Source organism: Styela clava, chromosome 5 (genome assembly GCF_964204865.1).
Source record: "Styela clava chromosome 5, kaStyClav1.hap1.2, whole genome shotgun sequence".
Lineage (NCBI taxonomy): Eukaryota > Metazoa > Chordata > Ascidiacea > Stolidobranchia > Styelidae > Styela > Styela clava.
In genome coordinates, this window is record NC_135254.1 from 4,419,636 (window position 1) to 4,439,387 (window position 19,752).

The 19,752-nt window shown below is 35.3% G+C and overlaps 2 protein-coding genes across 2 annotated transcripts; one reads left to right on the forward strand and one right to left on the reverse strand.

The window, feature by feature from the left end:
- The first annotated feature begins 562 nt into the window (after positions 1-562).
- LOC120332858 (FGFR1 oncogene partner 2 homolog) lies at positions 563-4,999 on the forward strand. Its single transcript, XM_039400185.2, has 5 exons — positions 563-810; positions 1,838-1,979; positions 2,865-3,009; positions 3,626-3,698; positions 4,012-4,999. Exons 1-5 carry the CDS (start codon positions 751-753, stop codon positions 4,282-4,284), a joined length of 693 nt encoding a protein of 230 aa, XP_039256119.2. The 5' UTR covers positions 563-750; the 3' UTR covers positions 4,285-4,999.
- A 107-nt stretch (positions 5,000-5,106) lies between these two features.
- On the reverse strand, positions 5,107-17,233 carry LOC120332839 (uncharacterized). Its single transcript, XM_078112952.1, has 9 exons — positions 16,930-17,233; positions 16,223-16,381; positions 14,656-15,489; positions 14,236-14,379; positions 13,862-13,993; positions 12,500-12,666; positions 9,596-9,792; positions 8,102-8,186; positions 5,107-7,341 (listed from the first exon to the last, which is right to left on the reverse strand). The coding sequence occupies exons 1-9, from the start codon at positions 17,159-17,161 to the stop codon at positions 7,306-7,308; spliced, it is 1,986 nt and encodes a 661-aa protein (XP_077969078.1). The 5' UTR covers positions 17,162-17,233; the 3' UTR covers positions 5,107-7,305.
- Positions 17,234-19,752: the final 2,519 nt, after the last annotated feature.

A 19,752-nucleotide genomic window follows, 5' to 3' on the forward strand; every position in this document is an offset into this window, starting at 1 on the left:
GGTAACTGTTCTCCATTCTGCACCCGATTCATTCTGGTAATTATGAATCAGTATCTCTTTGTATCGCAGTGTCAGCCTCCTAAGAGCCTTGTTTAAAATAAAAAAGGACAAAGCCCGTGTATAAAAAAAAACAGGCTATTCCAAATATCTTCTCAAAGCCCCGTTTGATCCCAAACTGTATTCGCGCAAAAGTACCTCAATTCGCGCAAATCTTCCAAAATGTTTTTATCATTTCGATCAAAGTCCTTATATTTCGATCGGCTGCTGGCGCCTCGAGAAGAAAGTGGTTGATAATGTGGTTAACTGGGGAAGAAGCCGTCTATATTGTTTTATTGCAAATTTATAATAAATGTTATCATAAACAAAAATACCTGAAACATTCACCCACTCGTGAAAACTTTTAAAAGGTCAGTTCACCATGAACGATTTGTGGGAATAATACCGTTAGTGGCGATAGAGATACATTCTTTGTTTCCTCAAGTTACCAAATTTATGCCTGATGTCCTACATTCAGACCGTCATTTTTCTTATTTTATTGCTAAAAATGCATTTTCAATACATTTTTTTGGATAACTGTATTTTAGAGCAAAATATCTTTAGTTATATCATATATCTTGTTTTAAGTTATCAACATAGAAAACGATTTTTTGCAAAAAGTAAATTTAAAATCTGGCATATTGAAAAAGAAAAAAGGGTATTTTTTGAAGAGCAATCAGTCTAGTTTCCTTGTACATCGACTAGTTTGCAAAAATGAATATCACCATCGAGTCGTTGCTTGCGGACGCTAAATATCTTGTTACAAGATTGAAGGTAGAGTATTTCAATGTTTTGACAGTTAATAAAGGCTTCTACATATAATTCAATCCTCTTGAGGCAGACTTCCGGCTTTTTTACTGATTCAGGTTTTGATATTTATCCCTGGGAAGGGAAAGTCAATAACTGGCTGACTAATCCCATACCCGACATGGACTGGTAACCGGACGAGAGACTGTGGTTTGCCATATGATTAAGCCATGCTATTGTCTTTCTTCTCCCCCCCCCCCGAGATAAAAATGTAAATTCTATCAGTCTATCCTAGTCCTAAGAAAGCTTAATTACATGGCGAACCACAGTCTCTTGTCTGGTTCGCGGGCCATATTGGATATGAAGCTCATTCAACCAGTTATTAGTTTTCAGATGCATGGACTTGATTGTGTGGTAAGCTGTAACAGACCAGCGGTCACATGAACCGTTCTGTTTCTTCAGATATTAGAATACTGACTTGTGGCTATTGTATGTCAGTTCATGTAAAGGCTGGTTTGTTACTGCTTACTCCAATGTCCAAGAGCAGAAGTGCGAGTACCTGTAATGTTGAACTATAAATTAACTTACGTTGATCAGTATTATAGTAGACTAATAGTGAAAAATATTGGTATGTCTGTATATGTATGTATGTATGTTTACTAATATATCAAATTCCTTCTCTGTTGGGAAAATTGTGATGTCATAGTCTTTCGAATCATTCTAAACCACTAAAAGGCCCTGTGAATGTACTAGTTAAATTAGTGATTTCTAATCTTCTCTCCTGGTCAGACCCAAGTATAATTTTATTAGTTTGAAAGCCACGAGCATCTAAAAATCTTTTGAAAGTTATTGCACCCTGGATTATGAACCAACTAAGTGATATTTCGATCAGCCAGGGTTTATGCGGGCCACACAATTGAAACAAATTTTGGTACTCCTGTAGTATGTGAACCAAGATGGCGGAGCCAACATGCTTCTGGAGGTCACAAATTTTCAGTGCTTTCTAGCATGCACTATCGAAAGATTATTCTTTTATTTTCATCTATTATCCCAGGATCATGACAGCGCTGCTGAAAGTCTTGCCGAACAGGCTTCAACTCTCAAGAAAGAGATGGAAGCGAGAAACACATATCAAGAAAATTTGATTGAACTGAACAAAGTTGCTGGACACAGACCAAGGTCTACTTTAGTCTTAGGTAAGACAAATTTTTAAAAGAACCAGTGCTAGCTTTGCTCATGTTTTTAATGTGATATTTTTTATGATTATCTTTGCTTGCCTGTATGATATTTCCGGACATGACGTGATCGTTTTTTTATCTTGTACTGAAATTTCAATTCGAAATTGGTAATTAAGAATTAATTATCTTAAATTAGTGGTTATAAGGAAGTGGTGGAAGTTATTATTAGTTTGGAATAGAAAAAAATGTAAATATTGTAAAAATGTATAAACCAGTGGTTCCCAACTTTTTTTGGTTTGCAACCTCCTTTGGTGGTTTACACATACCTCGCGACCCTCTGCCTCACTTTCTGTACTTTCCAATAAAATAAGCGGTAAAGTGAATATTGTGTAATTTAATTTTTCATCAAGCTGCAGCTGTGATGGCTGGCATTGAAACCGCGTAGCCAACTGCGTAATTCGTGGTTTGAGTTTTTGACAAAGCTAATCTCAAGATGTATGATAATCTTCACAAACTACAAGCCTACCCTGCAGTAGACCCCTTGGTATTGAAATCCTGTTCCACAGCATTGCTTCGAAGCCTGTGTGTTTACCGCGTCACGGCGCGGAAATGCAGACGAGTTCGTGTGGCGTCACAATGGTTAACATGCCATATACAACTCGCGCAGCTTGCCTCTTTCGGAGGCAAACGAGAGTCAATTCCAGACTTCTTCTCGTTCTATTGGCAATATTTAACCTAGAGCTTTGTACTATTTTCTACTGTTTGGCAAGACCTTCGCGACCCCCTTGAAAACCCGCCCCGTCTCCAGGTTGGAAACCACTGTTTTAAACAAATGTGGATCTCAAATAATACTTCTGATAAAAAAAAAATTATGTTTGCTAAATTCACACTTTTATCTTCAAGGTATTCAGCAAGAAAATAATGCAATTCGGTCCCTACAACATGAGAATGATGAATTGCGACAAAGTTTGACCGACCACCAGAACGCATTGGAACTTATCATGACTAAGTACAGACAGCAGATGATGAAGTTCACTAAGCACCAAAAGTATGTGGATCTTGTCAATGTATTTCATAATCTCAGTGAGAGGAAAGTCTGATTAAATACATTTAATGCTGATAAATACATTTATTCCATTTATACTCAAGTCCATGCCCACAAAAACTAATCCCATACCTGAGGACATGGTTAGCCATATGATCAAGCTGTCTTATTGTCTTTTCCCTTCTCGTGGATGAATATTTAGGCTATTTTCTATCCTAATGTTGAAAAATAATAATGAACTTTCAATTGGCTTAAAATATCAAAATCAATCAACTGTGACTAGAACCACTGGTTATAAACCAGTGGATTTTGAGTTGGGCCACAGAACTGATAAAAATTGCTAGTTTTATTTATATTACAATAGTTAGTTTTGATTTTAGCTACAATCAATGACAATGCTGTTTACTGCTAATAGGTGGTAATTCCAATTCAAATAAAAAACGTTGAAGTGCCAGTTTTCGCAGAAAGATCTTGATTTCACTTCCAGTTTTCCCCTTGCAATAAAAAAGTTAATGGGCCACAAGAATATTTGGGCAATAAAAATGGGCCATGAAAGAAAAAAGATTGAGGACCACTGGTAGACAGCATTTATAATTTTATTTATATCTTCCACTTTCAGCATCCAGATCACTGAAAATGCTTATCAAGCAGAAAAACAATATCAAGAAGAGAATATGGAGCTAATTGATAAGGTACTTTTAATTTTATAGTAGAAAAGATGAGCATCCTGATTAATCAAGATCAGTATATTATATATTTGCCCTGCAGGTGTACAAGCAGACACTACGCACTAATATCTGACGATATGTAATGAGCTACTAATATTTGAAGGACGGGACTCTTTCTTACTTGGCAATCTTGTCATTGTTAATGCTGCAGGTTTGACAAGAAATATTCAAGCACACAAATTCGACCACATGGTGGCGCTGAAGATTCAAGTTATTTCAAAACAAAAAAGGGTTGCAGTTTTATCTAACAAACATTGTTTATCTTTCTATGTTCCAGATTCACGAGATGGCTGCTGTGATGAGGCATGCTGCGGATGTCGACGATGAGCAATATATCAGAGATTACGAAGAATTATCCCGATTGCAAACAGAAAATGACATTTTAAGAGAAATGCTGATGATATCTAAGAGTTCATTTGGATCAAGACTTATAACCACTGAACAGAAAGATTCTGGAAAGACTGACAAACCAGAATATGAATCTGAAATGGTGCTCACTGACGATACTACTAGTGATAAGACAGTTATACATGAGGGGGAATCCCCCTAACACTACTCCCCAGACAGTTATTTTATTACAATAGGGAGGACGTTTATGTTCCTTCGAAGGGTACTCCCGTAGTATGTGTGTACCAGGTTCATAATTCATTCAGATTTTTCTTATTTTAGTTTTATTTTGAGTTCGGGACTGTCTGTGTTAGCCAAGTGGATATACCCCTTGCCCATAGGTTTCAGTCCCTTTTCACAACTTGATGTAATGTAAGCGAACAAAATTAGTTACCTCCATATTGGTACACATACTTCCGGAGCGCCCCTTACTCTTGTTATTCCTTGTGTTTCTATCGAAACTCAGTACTAAGGAAATATATCTGGTTCATACAAAGTACTCTGCACAAGACTGTAGGCTGTCCAGGGGTTTTGCAGGTTTGTATTGAAATCCTGTAGTCTATATCAGGGCTACTCAACTGGGGGCCGCGGCCCGATTTCGGACCTTTCGGGTATTTGATCCGAACGCATAATTCTTCATTTTGGATCATTAGCCCACTTTTGAAGTTCATTTTATAAAATCACTTTTATAGATTTAAAAATATATATGAAAAGAACTATAACACCATAACAAACAATCTTGATTACCTAATAATCATTAGTCGGCCGAGGAATCGTGTGCTTGAGGATGCCGAAATATAATGTCTGGAAAGTCCGGATCCAGATATTTTTGAAGTTTTGTATGCGGACCTCCGGTAAAAACAGTTGAGTAGCCCTGGTCTATATTATTACATTTATCTTGTTTAAATATAATTAAATACACGGATATAATATAATGAGTGTGTTTCATGAGAGACTTTCATTTTCTCTACATTAGAGCTAAGATCAATTCCGGCCCAGGCCCGTGGGTATGGAACCCGACCGGTGTCCGACTAATTAACTGGATTTGCAGGCCCGAGCCCGAAGCAAACCCGAAATTTTATATTTTAATCAGGAGATCTCTGAATTGTCATTGCAAGAGTGTCGTGTTGATGGGGCAACTTCTGTTTTTTGCAGACCACGGTCTTTCGTGGCAAAAACGCTTCTTTTAACAAAAAAGTCAGCGACAGAACAGCCAGACCCGGCTCGAATTCCGGGTTCAGGCTTCAGATCTTAGCTCTACTCTACATCAAATTTCCGTTTCACATTTTTTGATTGTCATATTATAATGTATATTCAGTTACACAGGGGTTCTTAAGCCTTTGAAATGTTTATTGGGGTTCCTCTCCTTCAATTAAGGTTGAAAAATCTTTGCTCTAGACCATGGGTGTGCAACCTTTTTTATTGGCGGGCCAAATACAAGTAACTGGATGAAGCCGCGGGCCGCAACTTTATTTAATTTAGGCTTTCTGGTAGTTAGTTGCAAGCACAAAAATTGCCTATATTTGCTATTGATCTTACGGCATTAATAGGGGTTCTTGCAGAAATAGTAGATTTAAAACGCATAAACTTCTGAAGAAACTGCTATTTAAATTTTTTGTTACACCGACTTTAAACGAATGCAGTGAGAAACACGTTTTTGTAATATAAATCGTGTATTTTGCTAGCTCGTTTTGCTAATATGACTGGTATGGGCTTTGTGACGAAAAAGAATAAATACTCGTTTTGCGGGTACACCATTCGAAATTGTTATTTCTCCGCGGGCCGCAGTTTGCACACCCCTGCTCTAGACAAGAAACACTCAGAACTCACAAACAGTACTATCAAAAAAACAGCAACAACACAAACAAACATGGTTCAAAAGCAAACCACACAAATAGACGAACTTCAACCCAACTACATCAGTTAGACCGACAGTTCGGAGATGGTATGAATTAAATTACCATAGCATCTAAATCAGTTATAGAAAACTTAATTTTAAAATAAATTAAATTCTTGTGATCTTTATATTTACAGTTATACCTTGTATTGTTTGAAGAAGTTAGACCATGATCTAACGAAAGCTCACAAATATACTTACTATTTCGTTGAAAGAGATCATGTTATTATTATTTTCACTATTCGGTATTCGTTAAGAATATTCGATTCGAAAAAAATATTCGATTTTGCCCACCCCTAATAGCGACGTAATCAAGTGATCGACTGTCATAATGGCGACCGCATTAAAACAGCGACTAACTCGTGTTCACTGAGTCGAATTTCCTGGTCGGTCGTTGGGAGGTGTGTTGTGTCACATTAAATTTAAGGTCGTTAGGGTTAGGGTTTGTCACTCGCTGGTTTAATGCGGTCGCCATTATTACAGTCACTATTTGGACCTACGGAAAAAAGTATTCAAGTATGAATCAATGGGCATTCGGGAATTATCTGCCACTAAAAGTATCGAGACTGACACAAAAATGCCAGTTAATTCAACATATTCAATTTTATAAAAACTTAATGGGAAAATAGAGTTTTAACAAATCTAAAATATTGGCAATGCAAACATCCTATTAGCCTAGTGTTTGGACTTGGCTGCGTTGACATGTCTGATTAAAGAACCCAGGTCATATCCCCCCACCCAAGTTCAATCACCACCTCACCCTGAGCGTTTTAAACAAGAATATTTCAAGTCCTTTCGGGCAATATAGAAGTTCCATATTCATCATTGTATGCTTGTTCAGGGCAATGAAAGCCACAAAAATTATCGAAAAAGCCTCCAAAATATTAATTTTAGAAGCCACTGATATCTAACAATATGTGAGGAGGGAGCTACTATTTATTTGAAAGCATTAAATTCTTTACGGCTTGGCATTGCCTACCCAATCTTACACCCTGGGAGCACCTGAGACGTGTAATCTGCGATGCCAGCAGTTAAGTATTATGCTTTGACAGCCTAGGCCATTTTACTTATTTAATGATATGCCCATACAGGAATGGCACAAGTACGATTCTGAATATTAAATTGTCTCATAATTTTAATATTTTCATCGGTTCATTATTTGTGATATTTGATCAAGAATATGATTTACACAATGGCTGCAATGGAATTATTGTTTTGTAGTTTCAATGAAGTTCAGTATCCTATGCAGTACAATCAGTGTTGCAGGAAATGTTAATTGTCTTCCACTCATGCATTTGATCTTCTTACTCTCCATGACTTTAGCTGAGAAAGGCAAAATAATTAATACAAGAAGGAATGGGATAAAACTAGAATTTGTCAATCTGTGCACTATGATAGGGCAGTTTATTCAAACAAGGTATGATTTCTTATATCTATCCAAGCTCCGCTTTTTCCAAACTAAAAAAATTTTCTTGTCACTGGTAAAATCCCAATATGTCTGATATATATTAGTCATTTACAAATCAGTGGATTTTTGTACAAAGTCTTGTACAGAGGTAAAAGCGTAGAATAAAAAACTTTTATTTCTATATTGTTCAAATCAACATATCATACACATAGTTGTTTTGTCACCACTGTAATAGTGAAATGGCAAAGAAACTACTTGAAATCAAAAAATGGATGGAGGTAGAAAAGTGGCCTTGGACTTAAATTTTCAATAAAAACTGCACAGCACACAGAATGTCTCATTAAAGATTTGGATTTGCATTTTGGAAGCTTTTAAAACCATGTGATACTATCTATGACTTCTATAGTACTTTTTGATGTTCTTTGGGCCGGGCGTTCCAAATTAAACATTTGAATCAAATAGTAAATAATTGGAATTTGAAAAAACGTCATGTAAACATGCAACCCTTTGCCTACTTCCGATACCAATGCAAGTTCATTACACAATTCAGTTTCAAATAATGATTATCTTGTTATTTCAGGAATTAAAGACAATTTACACGTATATGGATGCATGTTGGGGAAAGTGGGTACAGCGATATTTTGCCAGAGTGTAAAATTAATAAAATTATCTCACTGGTATTGAATCATCAAACTTAAATCCTTTTGCCTTCAATGCTTCTATCAGTTTTCTTGTATGGTCTGAATCTGGATATCCATTGCTGAAAAAAAAGCAATTTAAGAAATCTGTTCGAATAATTTGCGATTCGATTTCGAATATTTGGTTCGCTTGGACAGCCCCGTTTACAGGAGACAATAGTGCCAAGAATTGGTAAACATTGCGATACAAAACGAACAATTTTTTGCAAACACAATAATCAGTATTTGTCATTTATCAAGCTAAAGGATGTAAAAACCACCTAAAAACTTACTAAAACCTGCAAAAGTAATTCTTTATCTACATTTGGTGTAAGATTTCAAACTCTTCATAAGGAAACAATGTTTCCGCAAATGTGAATGCTTTCCGAACATTGCTAAGATTTTGGAAGAAAAATCTTAACCTTTGAGAATGCTCATCGATAAGATTCTAAAATTCTGTTTTAAATTATATTCTTTTGTCACAGACATATCGAGCAAGCATGTGGTATTTTCCCTCCCACATCCAGTTAAAAATCTGTTTGAATTCATCAGCCTCCTTTCAAACTCATGTTCACAAAATAACTTACAAATAATCGCAGATTGATTGATTACCAAATTTGAGGCATAGGACGGTAATTACTAAATTTTTTGACATATTGGCAGAATTTTTGTAATACTGTTTGGGCTGGTTGCAAAAAACACCCAGCATAAATTATATTGTTAGGCCATAACATTAATATTTAGCTATCAGGCATAGCCAACCTTGACTAATAGAATCCGCATTTGACTTTTAGTTTTCTATGATGCAAAAATTGTTAGCATATATTTGCAATCAATAACTTGAGACTGCTAAGCACATCATTCCACTTTGCTAGTTGCATCAGCTAACCATAACATTGGTCAATTTAGTGACATTAATGAAGTAACAATTGTCACAAAAAATTTTATGACGAAACAACATCAAATGCGATTTTTTGATTACTCTCCGAATGCGACAAGGGCCACAGAGAATGAAGCTGCCCTGGGTTTGGACCACCCTGATCTAATATATTTATTAATAGATAAGAGTCGTGGTCATAATGGTTGAGTGGTTATGTCTGGGATCTTTAGATCAGACCCTGGTAGATTATAAACATTGTCCAAATCAATTCCATATATTGATGTGTTTAGTTTTCTTCTAATCAAAGTTCTCAAAAATTGAAATATTCAAAACAATTTTTAGAAACTTTTTCATGCCCTTTAGGCTTAGAAAATCTCGAAAATTAAATACCAATGTCATTATCGACAACTAAATGTACCAGGGCGAATCCCATTTTATGTTTCGTTCCCACAAATTACGACTTGGCAACCAAAATCCGAACTTTAAATTGTGTTGTAGTTGCAATATGCAGGGATAACAAAATTTTAAAATTAATTTTATTCTTTCGTACCTGCCACCATTTTGTAAAGTGCCATAAATACCCATCAAGCATAAAACACACAAAGTACTTACATCTCTGATCTCCCAGTTTTATTAGTCTTATGAGGAAACTTATCGTTCCACACAATTTTTCCTCTTCTGTCACCAACTTCCTGAATCTTGAAAATCAATCCTGCATCGAATGCTTGATAGAGTAAGTTGTAACATATGTCTCCATCATAATCCCATGGCAAATATTCAGTGAATTCTTGAGCTTCATATGAAACTCCCTGAAATAACAAAACATTAACTAATTATCTTCCATAACTAATTATCTTCCAATTATCTTCCTGGGGATTTGTTGAAACTGATATAAATATGAGAATATCTATGAAGATTCAGCAAAAGTCAAAAAAATTACCATCAACATACTTGATATTTCCATTTTCAATAAATTACTTCAACTTGACAACTCGATAACTCAGATATATATTGAAAACAGGACTTAGGAGGAGGCCTACTTATCAGCTATGTCATGATTTTACTGCACGATAAATGAACTAAATTCTATGAACATCTGTAATTAAACAAATAACAGTTCAATATTACCCAGGTTTCAACAAGCACGATCTATATATTTAACTGTGTTATGATATTTTTTTTACAATGACAAACCATTCAAAGCTTCGATTTCAATTAGAACTGAATTCCATCAGCATATCCAGTTTAAATTAATTATTACTCATTTATTATTAATTATTACCCATTAACAAAGCATGAACAAGACTCAATCCATATTAGCATTATACAAAATACTGCCTGATTCTCTATATTTCTGTGAGAAGCAATAACTCATGTGAGCGAATGCAAGCATTTAGCAATACTGCTTTCAAGCTTTTTGGCTGTGCAATGGCCTAACGGTCAACGTGTTGGACTGAACTATGCTGACATCACATATTGAACATCTCGGTTCAAATCTCCATGGCAACCACCTCACCCAGGGTGAAATGAGGTGGATAGGAAATGTGGAACCAAAAAATCCTAATCGTTTGAAATAATAATATCTCTTTAAATGTCATGAGATGTCAATGGCTGCTTGTATAGGACCTTGTTCAGAACAGAAAGCATGAATAAGGACAGCATGAAAAAGTGATAGACAGTACTATTACTAGGGATGTCTTTGTTATTTAATCAAAATAGCCATATTTGAAGAATTTATGAAACCAAAAAATATGACTGAAAACAGTTTATTTTCCATCGAAAGTTTTGTTCACATGTTCTATCAGGTCAATTTTGACATTCTAATGATTTTACTTCTTAATTTCGAAATAAGATATATATTTGTAACCAGTGGCACAGTCAGGGGTTTTTGGCGTCCCCCCCTTTTGAATTTTTTTGGAAACTGAAAAAATCGCCGATAACGCGTACCAATGCCTTCTGCTGAAATGGCGGATTGTTTTCATCGGCGTGGCGTGTTATTTAGGCCGTAAACGCCTTTACATTGGTGTTTATTCTCTCTAAATCACAAATTTGGGCCACGGTAACGATGATAAATATTTTATTTTTGTACTTTATTTTTACACGGAATTGTGAATTCGGTGAGAGTTATTATACGTTCATCGACGGCGAGATTCTAAGACAAATTAAGGAGTAACTCCGTGATCTGGATTTTTTGATGGAAAAGCGGCAATATAAAATACTGAAAATAAAACGATAAACAATATAAGTTTCGTCGAGTCCCGCAACAGTCTAAAAACGCTTTTCTAGGCATTGAAAATTGCAAAATTTTGTGCTTAGTCGTGGTTTAGAAACACATCGTCACTAAAATTGAAGCACGGTCAATTGTGGGTGGAATTTACGTTTTTATCGATTACTTTGAAATTGTCGTCGAAAATGTATGTGTTAACATTATACAAGGTTGGAAACGCGTCTTTTCCCCGGTTTGTGATGTTATATAAGATAAATAATCTAAAGTACATTTGAACAATTTTTATTGTGCTGAAATAAAACTTTGTGAGATTTTACAGCAAATTTACAGATTTTTCGGAACGTTTTATCTTTAAAAATAATCGGTGTGGCAGCATTGCGATTGAGCGGGGTCAGTGTTACAGGTACATCTCAAATTTGTCGAATTCGCAAAAAAACGGAATTAAATTAATAAAGCAAGACATTTTAAATATGCCCCTACCAGTCATGAATTGACTACTTTGCACAAGAGAAAAATCATTTTTTGGTGAAAAAGTAGGCTCTTTTAACAAGTGGCGTAATCACGGCGACTGTTCGGCGTGGATTTCGAGGCGTTGAATTTGTATTTTTGATTTACTGGTATACTTTATATGTATATTGATTGTATGAAATAAAATTGTACTAAACGGGATTTTATATCAGATATCGAGATTTTAATAACAGCGATAACGAGTTCGCAAGATTACAAAAATACGTATTAAAATTAAATACATCAGGCAGCTTATCTCATATTTTTACGTCCAAAAATCGCTGTTGTATTTTACTGTAGGAATATTTTTATTTTGACGTAAGAAGTCGCAACCGCGAGTTTCGTTGGACACAATGAATTCAATATATAAGGCGGCTCTATTAACGGGCGCGTCATCGTAGTGACTGTTAAAGACAACACTGGGAATTTCCCAATTTGACCCAATCCCCCCCCCCTTTTGAAAATCCTGGCTGCGCACCTGTTTGTAACCACTCAATGAATCGATTCAAGAAATCCATAATTACAATAATTGCACCAAAGAATTATAGGATATCCAACTTTTAGGTTGTGGCCATTCCAGAATATTACTTTAAGCAAATTGTGATTCTTCATTCATTGCACTGGTATTTTATTCAAGAAAGATATTTCCATTGATTTATGTTAAAATATGTTGGAGTGGAATGGAGATTGATAATAGGAATAAAAAATTGATTAAGAATTTTGATTCCAGTAAATCTATAATTTATTTTCCAACCAACAATTAAATATGTTTCATAACTCACCTTCAGACTTCCAGCAGGAAATGAGTAGGTGATGGCAAGAGTCTCCTGTCCTTCATATCCTGGCAGTGATTCTCGCAACAAATCCCATAACATCCTGCCAACAGATGGTTGTTGGTTGATGATTCTTAGACCAAAAGTAGTTTGCCTTGAACACTGAGATTCTGCACCTGGATTAATAAAACCATGAGTGAACCATGAGAAATGGCTGATTAAAGAGACTTAATGATATTCAAAAGGTGATGTAAAAAATATTTATTTAAAGAATGAAAGTTACGATATATATTACAGATTACACATCTGAGGTTCGAACCTAATACCCCACTCATGCCTAGTGTGTAATAAATTGGGTTGGCGACCCCCGAAATATTCAAGGCGACCCAACTTGGGGTCGAGACCCACACTTTAGTGACCACTGCCTTACAGGGAAAAATCTGGTTCTTGAAAATAACATATCAATAGATATCAGTGGCTGCAAGTATATGCCCTTGTTTGAAACATATTAAAAAATGATTGTTTAAAATTTCTGAGATTATAATGTAAAAAAACAACACTGACATGGGCAGCTTAAAATATGTATTTATTCATTTATTTATTCAATAACATATGCCTCTATCAGGGGCGTCAGTTAGCCAAATTATTATCAAATTACTGTTATCGACGAATGTATTTGGCTTGTTAATATGTTAATGGAAACTTTTTTGTGCTTGGGTGCATTAGCCATTAATTAAATGTGGAACCTGAAAATGCATTTGATTTCGAGTCTTGGTTTTTTACTTGAACACCACTAAGATTCTGCAACTAACCCTTTATAGCATAGATACTGTTTAGTATTCATAAACTCACAGGAAATGCCTGTGATAGAGTAATAAGAAAAATCGATTAAAATTTGATCAATTCGAAAAAAAAATGAACAGGAGAACTTTCTCAAACAAATTTATCTTGACAACTGGCTTTAGCAACCTTGTGATAAATGGACGTATATGCAGTGGAAACAGCAAATTAGTTTGATATTGAAAGAATGGCCCAATCATATGGAGAACCATGGCCGCTCGTCGGATTAATTATCAGTCCTTGTGGAGTATGGGATTAGATAGCCAGGTATTTATTTTCAGATGCATGTACTTGATGGTGGAGGATGTCACACCCAAACAGCGGTTACATAAACTACCTTACGACAGCAATCCAACAGTCCTCTCATACATAATTAACTCACATGGAATTCAATCCTGTTGACCCACGCATGGTAATCAGAGGTGCGATTGTGAGCGTATTCCAAATGCTCAGCCACATCACTGAGCCAATTAGCAGTCTCTTCTGCATACAGCCCGCAATTACCAATAACAATTTAGAAATCTAGCAAACCTTTCTTTTCAGTTTTAAGCTTTTTAATCTCAATTTCCATTTTCAACTTTTCTGCTTGCACCCGCTTCATTTCTTTTTCATGCTTTCTTCGCAATCTTTCTGACTCTTTTCTGACGTCCCGAATTTCTTTTCCTGTAATTATAAGACCCTCAATGTTGAGACAAGTTTAAACAAACTGCGAGTTTTAAAAATTAGAAAAAAAATTGGAGGCCTAGCAATGTAAACATTTATTTTTATGTGGCAAACTTATAATATGACCTGCGCTTTGGTCACATATTTTATCAGAAAAAGTAAAGCTGTGTACATGAACAAATTGCAATTTCAGGTGATGTGGTGCTTTTGATGGCAAAATCAACAAAAAAATAAAAAGATACCCAAAACAATCGTCATATTTCTTTTTTCTTGTTCATTTTCATGTTTCATCTGCTTCATTTTTTCTTCAAGCTGTGTTTTCATTTTTTCAGACTCTCGCCAGACTTTCACAATTTCCGTTTTGTAAGTTTTTGGTACTGTGAGACCTGAAAGTATTGATATCATTCATTTACACATGATAATTAGTAATAAATGTCAGTCTGAAAATAACTGAAATTGATATGTCAAACAAACTAGAGGATTCACAAACACTAATATATTCTGGATATAATTTAGGTTTCGGTTTGAATAATTCATGAGAATGAATGTACGATGATAAACTTTGGTTACAGTGTAACAAAATTAATCTTGGTCTACAACTTTCTGATATAATTTTTAAAATTTTATTCAAGTTGGAACTAACGCAGTGACATGTTACTTACTTAACTTGGGGTAAGGACAAACAAGTTGGCCACGAAAGTATTTATGCTTCCGAATTTGTTCGGTATTTGGACGATCCTGTGGTCGGAATCTGAGCATCCAACCAACCAAATCCTCTAGATCCCCTTCTAATTTGCTCAGGTCACATCCTTGATATCGTTTGATATTGAGATTCCATGAATCTGGGTCATTACCGAATGGGTGGGAACCATCAGTCGAAATGAAATGGATTACGAGTGCGGAAGAAAATATGTCCGATTGTTTAGAACAAATGTCAGAAAGGTATATTTCCGGAGCCCTCCAACCATCAGTGCCAACACGTAAAGTGCTCATTTTGGTTAAAAAATGTCCTTTTCTTAACTGTTTTCCCAAACCAAAGTCAATTATTTTGAGAATTCTACCATTGTCCGATACCAAGATATTATCTGGTTTGAGATCGCGATGTAGAACTTCGTTAATGTGGATATGATCGACAGCTTCAACAAATTGTTCTATTTGTTTATGTTTGACTTCGTCAGTCTTAGGCTTTGGATCGTCTTTGACAAAGTCTGTCAAGGTTTTAGATTTAAAGTATTCCATTGCGATGAATAAATGTTCTATTGGACCAAAGAAATAAGTCCCAGATTGGAGGACAGTTATCACATTTGGGTGGGAACGAAGCTTTCGGATGATTTCCACTTCTTTCCTATTTTCATCGCTGAGTTTGATAGATTTTATGGCGATTGTATCGAATCCTCGAGAACCTTTATGAGTCTGCAAGCCTCTGTAAACTTCACCATACTTTGCTAGTCTTTCATTATAAAGCAGCAACAGGTTATGATCGACGCGAATTGAATCTGTAAAACATAAAATAGTATGTCTTTGATAGATAATTTGAATTGTGTGTGAAACACATTTAGTACAAATCTAGTATTTTTGTACATCTAAGCCACTGGGGGCTAAATACTAAATACACACATTTCCTGTAGCGCGAATGCCACATTATTTTCGCCTAAGAACAATCGCCACATGAAACTTCATATCATGGTGCAATTGCACACTCTATTGCTGTGTTAAAAAAAAGCCTGCCACAACGGGACATGTATGACGTTTTTTTAATAAATTATCTAACAATGCATTGGTTTTATTTACTTATCATCAATATGAAGGATGATACTGTGTCTGTGTTATGGCCAAAATGTTATAATCAATTTGCAACTCCGTTGCCGAGTGGTACATTGTCCAAATAATAATCTGACGAGCGAGTACAAAAATTTAATCTCAGTGTAATGCATTTTACATGCAGCTGTCTATAGAAATATATTCTTTCGAACGTGCACATCAAATTTAGTCTTGGCACAAGGTTTATTATTTTCCACTTGCTTCTCTAACACTGTAAACATTGTTTATAAAATGAGACTCATTACGTCATACTACATGGCCCGCCAGTCTAGGTGGGCAAAATTTTTGGCCCCTGATCCAAAAACCGTGCCAACCCCTGATATAAACACTTACATGCAAAGTTTGTGTCCAGATCAGCCCAAAAGTTTCCTGGGAAAGGTAGAATCCACCCAAATCGTGTAAACTTACCTTCAAAATGGAATGGTATTTCTCCTTTAGTTTCATTTTCTACTGCATCATTAGACGTTGCTGCCTTTTGCTTGGTTGTTGAGGTTTTTTCATATGTATTGCTGCTTCGATCAAGCGTAAAACCAGAACTTCCAGCAATACTGGTTTCTATATTGTCCCCTGTTGAGATAAAGCACAATAGTCAGATTGGTATTTATTTATTATTTACTGTAAAAAAAGTTTGGTTGAAACATGCTATTATTGTACAAAAACAATGAAATATCCTCCCTGAGTATTAGACAAATTAAGTACTACAGTTCTTTTTCAATTTTTAATGTTTTTTTTTATTTACCTATTTTTAGTTTTTCAATTAAGCTCCATTGTTACAAAAGGGGCATTTTCTTGGCTGTTGTTATTTCAGGCATGGCTGGAAGTAACTCCGTACGAGCCAAAGAATATGACAAATAAAATTAACAAAATTTCACTATTTTGCATAAAATATCAACTAAAGGATATATGAAATGGTTATTGAATTGCAGAAAAATTTATTTGTACTTGTATTTATTCACCCCAAATAAGGTAAAATGTCATTTATGTAATATTGACAAAAAGCAAATATTATGAAAATATGTTTTTATTTGTAGGCAATAGACATAAATAAGATCCAATAATTAACCATTAAGAGGGCAGTCAACAAAACGATAATTTCTGGCAGAACTTATCCTCACCTTCCTTAATGGTTTGCTTGAAAACGAACGTTGGAGCTACCACAGTTCCATGTTTTTCTGAATGTTTTACGAGACTTTGGAAAATATTTTTACCAAATTCTTGTACCGTCCCAGGCATCGAAGACCTCGATACTTGTAATGCATTTCGAACTGAAATTTGATCGTCTGCATCTGAAAATTCTGTAGATTCATCTGAGGAATCGATTTCTCGTATTTTACCAGATTCAGCCATTTTACCAATTATGGGATCAAAATATTAGATGATATGTTTTGAGTATCAGCCTTATCAGGCTGTGCTATTTAACCTAAAACAAAATATGATAATTAAAGTAATAAGTAATGAACAGTTATGATAAGTAATTGAACAGTATTCATCATAGTAATGACTTCATTTTTTGACAAAAATGGGAAGGGATATCGATATATATGACTATACAAATTTATGTAAGCAACAATGAATCTAACAATTATTGTATTTTATTATTTCTGCTTCTGGTGTCCTAGTTTATTTGAAAAACAAATACCTTTGGGCTTTGGTTAGACAAAACATTCTGACATTACAGAAATACATTTGTGTTATTGTGCAGCAGAACACATGGTGTAGTCATGTTTTTTCTAGCTACAACATCCTTCCAATATGCGCTCAAAAAAAGATAAGGAGTTAGCCTCCCCCTCAACACATAACACGACAAGTTTCCTTTATCCATATTTGGGTCTGGCCCTGCCTTAGTTATAATTTATATGACATCTAGTAAATAAAATATTCTGCACTATTATCAATTAAAACTAGCTTGCAAACCACAGAGCAATAAATGATTGTTCCACCACAGTTTGCAAACTGAAAATGCTCAGGTAGATATATAAAATCGATGAATATTGCAGTGCTCAAAATGAATATAAAATCTTCAATTTATTTTGACTGACTCAGATGACCTTATGGTCGTATCGCTCCCTCCAGTCTATACCGAATTAACTTTGTGTATATTGTATATATTTTTTTGCTTGTTTCTGGTTGACAAAACAATAAATCTCTCTCTCTCTGATTGGATTTCGATTGATGTGTTATTGACAAAATCAAATAGCTTGTTGCAGCAATAACTTGAAATAGGCCACGCTGATGTTGAGGCAAATGTTGCCAATATATGATTAAAATTTAGGAATTTAAAACGTACTTTCTATAAAGATACCGGTACCTATACGGAGAAGGTGGCGCGGCGGTGTGGCTCAACGGGCTAAGCGTTAGGAATACGCTCGCCACCGCACCTCTAATTACTCTGCGTGGGTTCGCAGGTTCGAATGCCATGCAGGGATGGTTATGTGCGAGAGGATTGCTGAACTCCTCGCCGTCGTTGGGTGGTTCATGTAACCGCTGGTCTGTTACGGCTTCCTCCACCAGGACCACCACCAAGTCCATGCTTCCGAAAACAAACAATACAGTAAAACTAATCCCATACCGGTACCCGACTTGGAATGGTAACCGGACGAGAGGCCGTGGTTCGCCATATTGAAAAGCCATCTTATCGGCTTTCCTCTCCCCCGGGATAAATATGTAAATCCTATCCTATCCTATCCTAAGGAATGCGCCATTCCACTTTTTCAAACCTGTTGCTAACAACCAATGACATTTTTTGCGCAGATGTCTCGCACATTTCAAATTTATTCATGCAAATTATTGCGTCATTACAGCTAAAAACTCGCATTTATTTATTTTCAAGATTATATATCTGGAGTTTTTAAAATGTGGATCGTATAAAATTGCGTTGACACGTCTTCTCAAATCTCAATTCATATTGTGTTTCAATGTCAATATCAAATTATAAAAAATGACGTGCTTTCAGCCATTCACGTGCAAGCAAATTTATGATACACTAAGGTCGCAAGGTGGCGGTCAACACCGATCGACCTTGGAAAGTGATACCTGACTCGTGTCTCCGCTGAAAAAAATTCACGATAAAACGGGATTTTCATATTTATCCCAAGATAAAAAATCCGAATGACGACAAATAAGCCGAATAACGTCTCCGAGATAGTAATCCACGTAAGGTATAGGAATAGTCAACCACCGGACTACTACCCCACTACTTGGTCACGCTGTGCGTTCGGGCACGGTTTTAAATACTTTCATCGCCTTTTAAGCTGATAAGGAATAAAGGTAGAAAATAGAATCCACTACAAATCATTTACCTGTATTCAGAACTCAGGTGATCACTGATAATTCCAAACTAATTATATAATAAGTGATGAACTGCATTATCAATAACATATTTAATTGTGGATCATACATAGATACTCCATTTCTAATTCATATTTATAAAAATCTTTATGAATGTTGGTAGCCACCATACAGTATTCAGTGATTGTCACTGTGTTTTTCCATGCTTTCATTTCGTAAATTAATTTACCTAATAACCTTTTTATATTGTTAAACTCATTGTGTTACAAGTGAGCTGTATATTTAATTGTGGATAATGCATAAATATTCGAATCCTTATTCAAGTATGTATAAATACTTATGAATGCTGGTAGCAAATAAACAATATTCATCGATTGTTATTATTTTCCCCCTGCTTCTTCATGTGAACTAATTAAGGTGCCAAAAGGAGTCAAATGATACTTTTACGTCATGCACTCCATTACTGAATCTGTGATGATATTATTTTCTTGTCCCTATCTTTCAATTTTTGATCTCGGTCTGTGTCCAATTAAAAAAAAAAGGTTTTTTTAAATCTTTGACTGTTTTAATTCTTTCATTGGACATGATCGGTTACATAGGTACATGACCACTCAAAATCCTAAATTGCCCTTTGATAACTTTAATAATAA

Excerpts from the sequence above, each read along its gene's own strand:
- LOC120332858 (XM_039400185.2), top strand. The coding sequence starts at position 751 with ATGAATATCACCATCGAGTCGTTGCTTGCGGACGCTAAATATCTTGTT. Across the intron at positions 811-1,837 it reads ATCTTGTTACAAGATTGAAG|GATCATGACAGCGCTGCTGA; the intron begins GTAGAGTATTTC and ends CTATTATCCCAG. Across the intron at positions 1,980-2,864 it reads AAGGTCTACTTTAGTCTTAG|GTATTCAGCAAGAAAATAAT; the intron begins GTAAGACAAATT and ends TTTATCTTCAAG.
- LOC120332839 (XM_078112952.1), bottom strand. The coding sequence starts at position 17,161 with ATGGCTGAATCTGGTAAAATACGAGAAATCGATTCCTCAGATGAATCT. Across the intron at positions 16,382-16,929 it reads CAAGCAAACCATTAAGGAAG|GGGACAATATAGAAACCAGT; the intron begins GTGAGGATAAGT and ends TTATCTCAACAG. Across the intron at positions 13,994-14,235 it reads AAATATGACGATTGTTTTGG|GAAAAGAAATTCGGGACGTC; the intron begins GTATCTTTTTAT and ends TTATAATTACAG.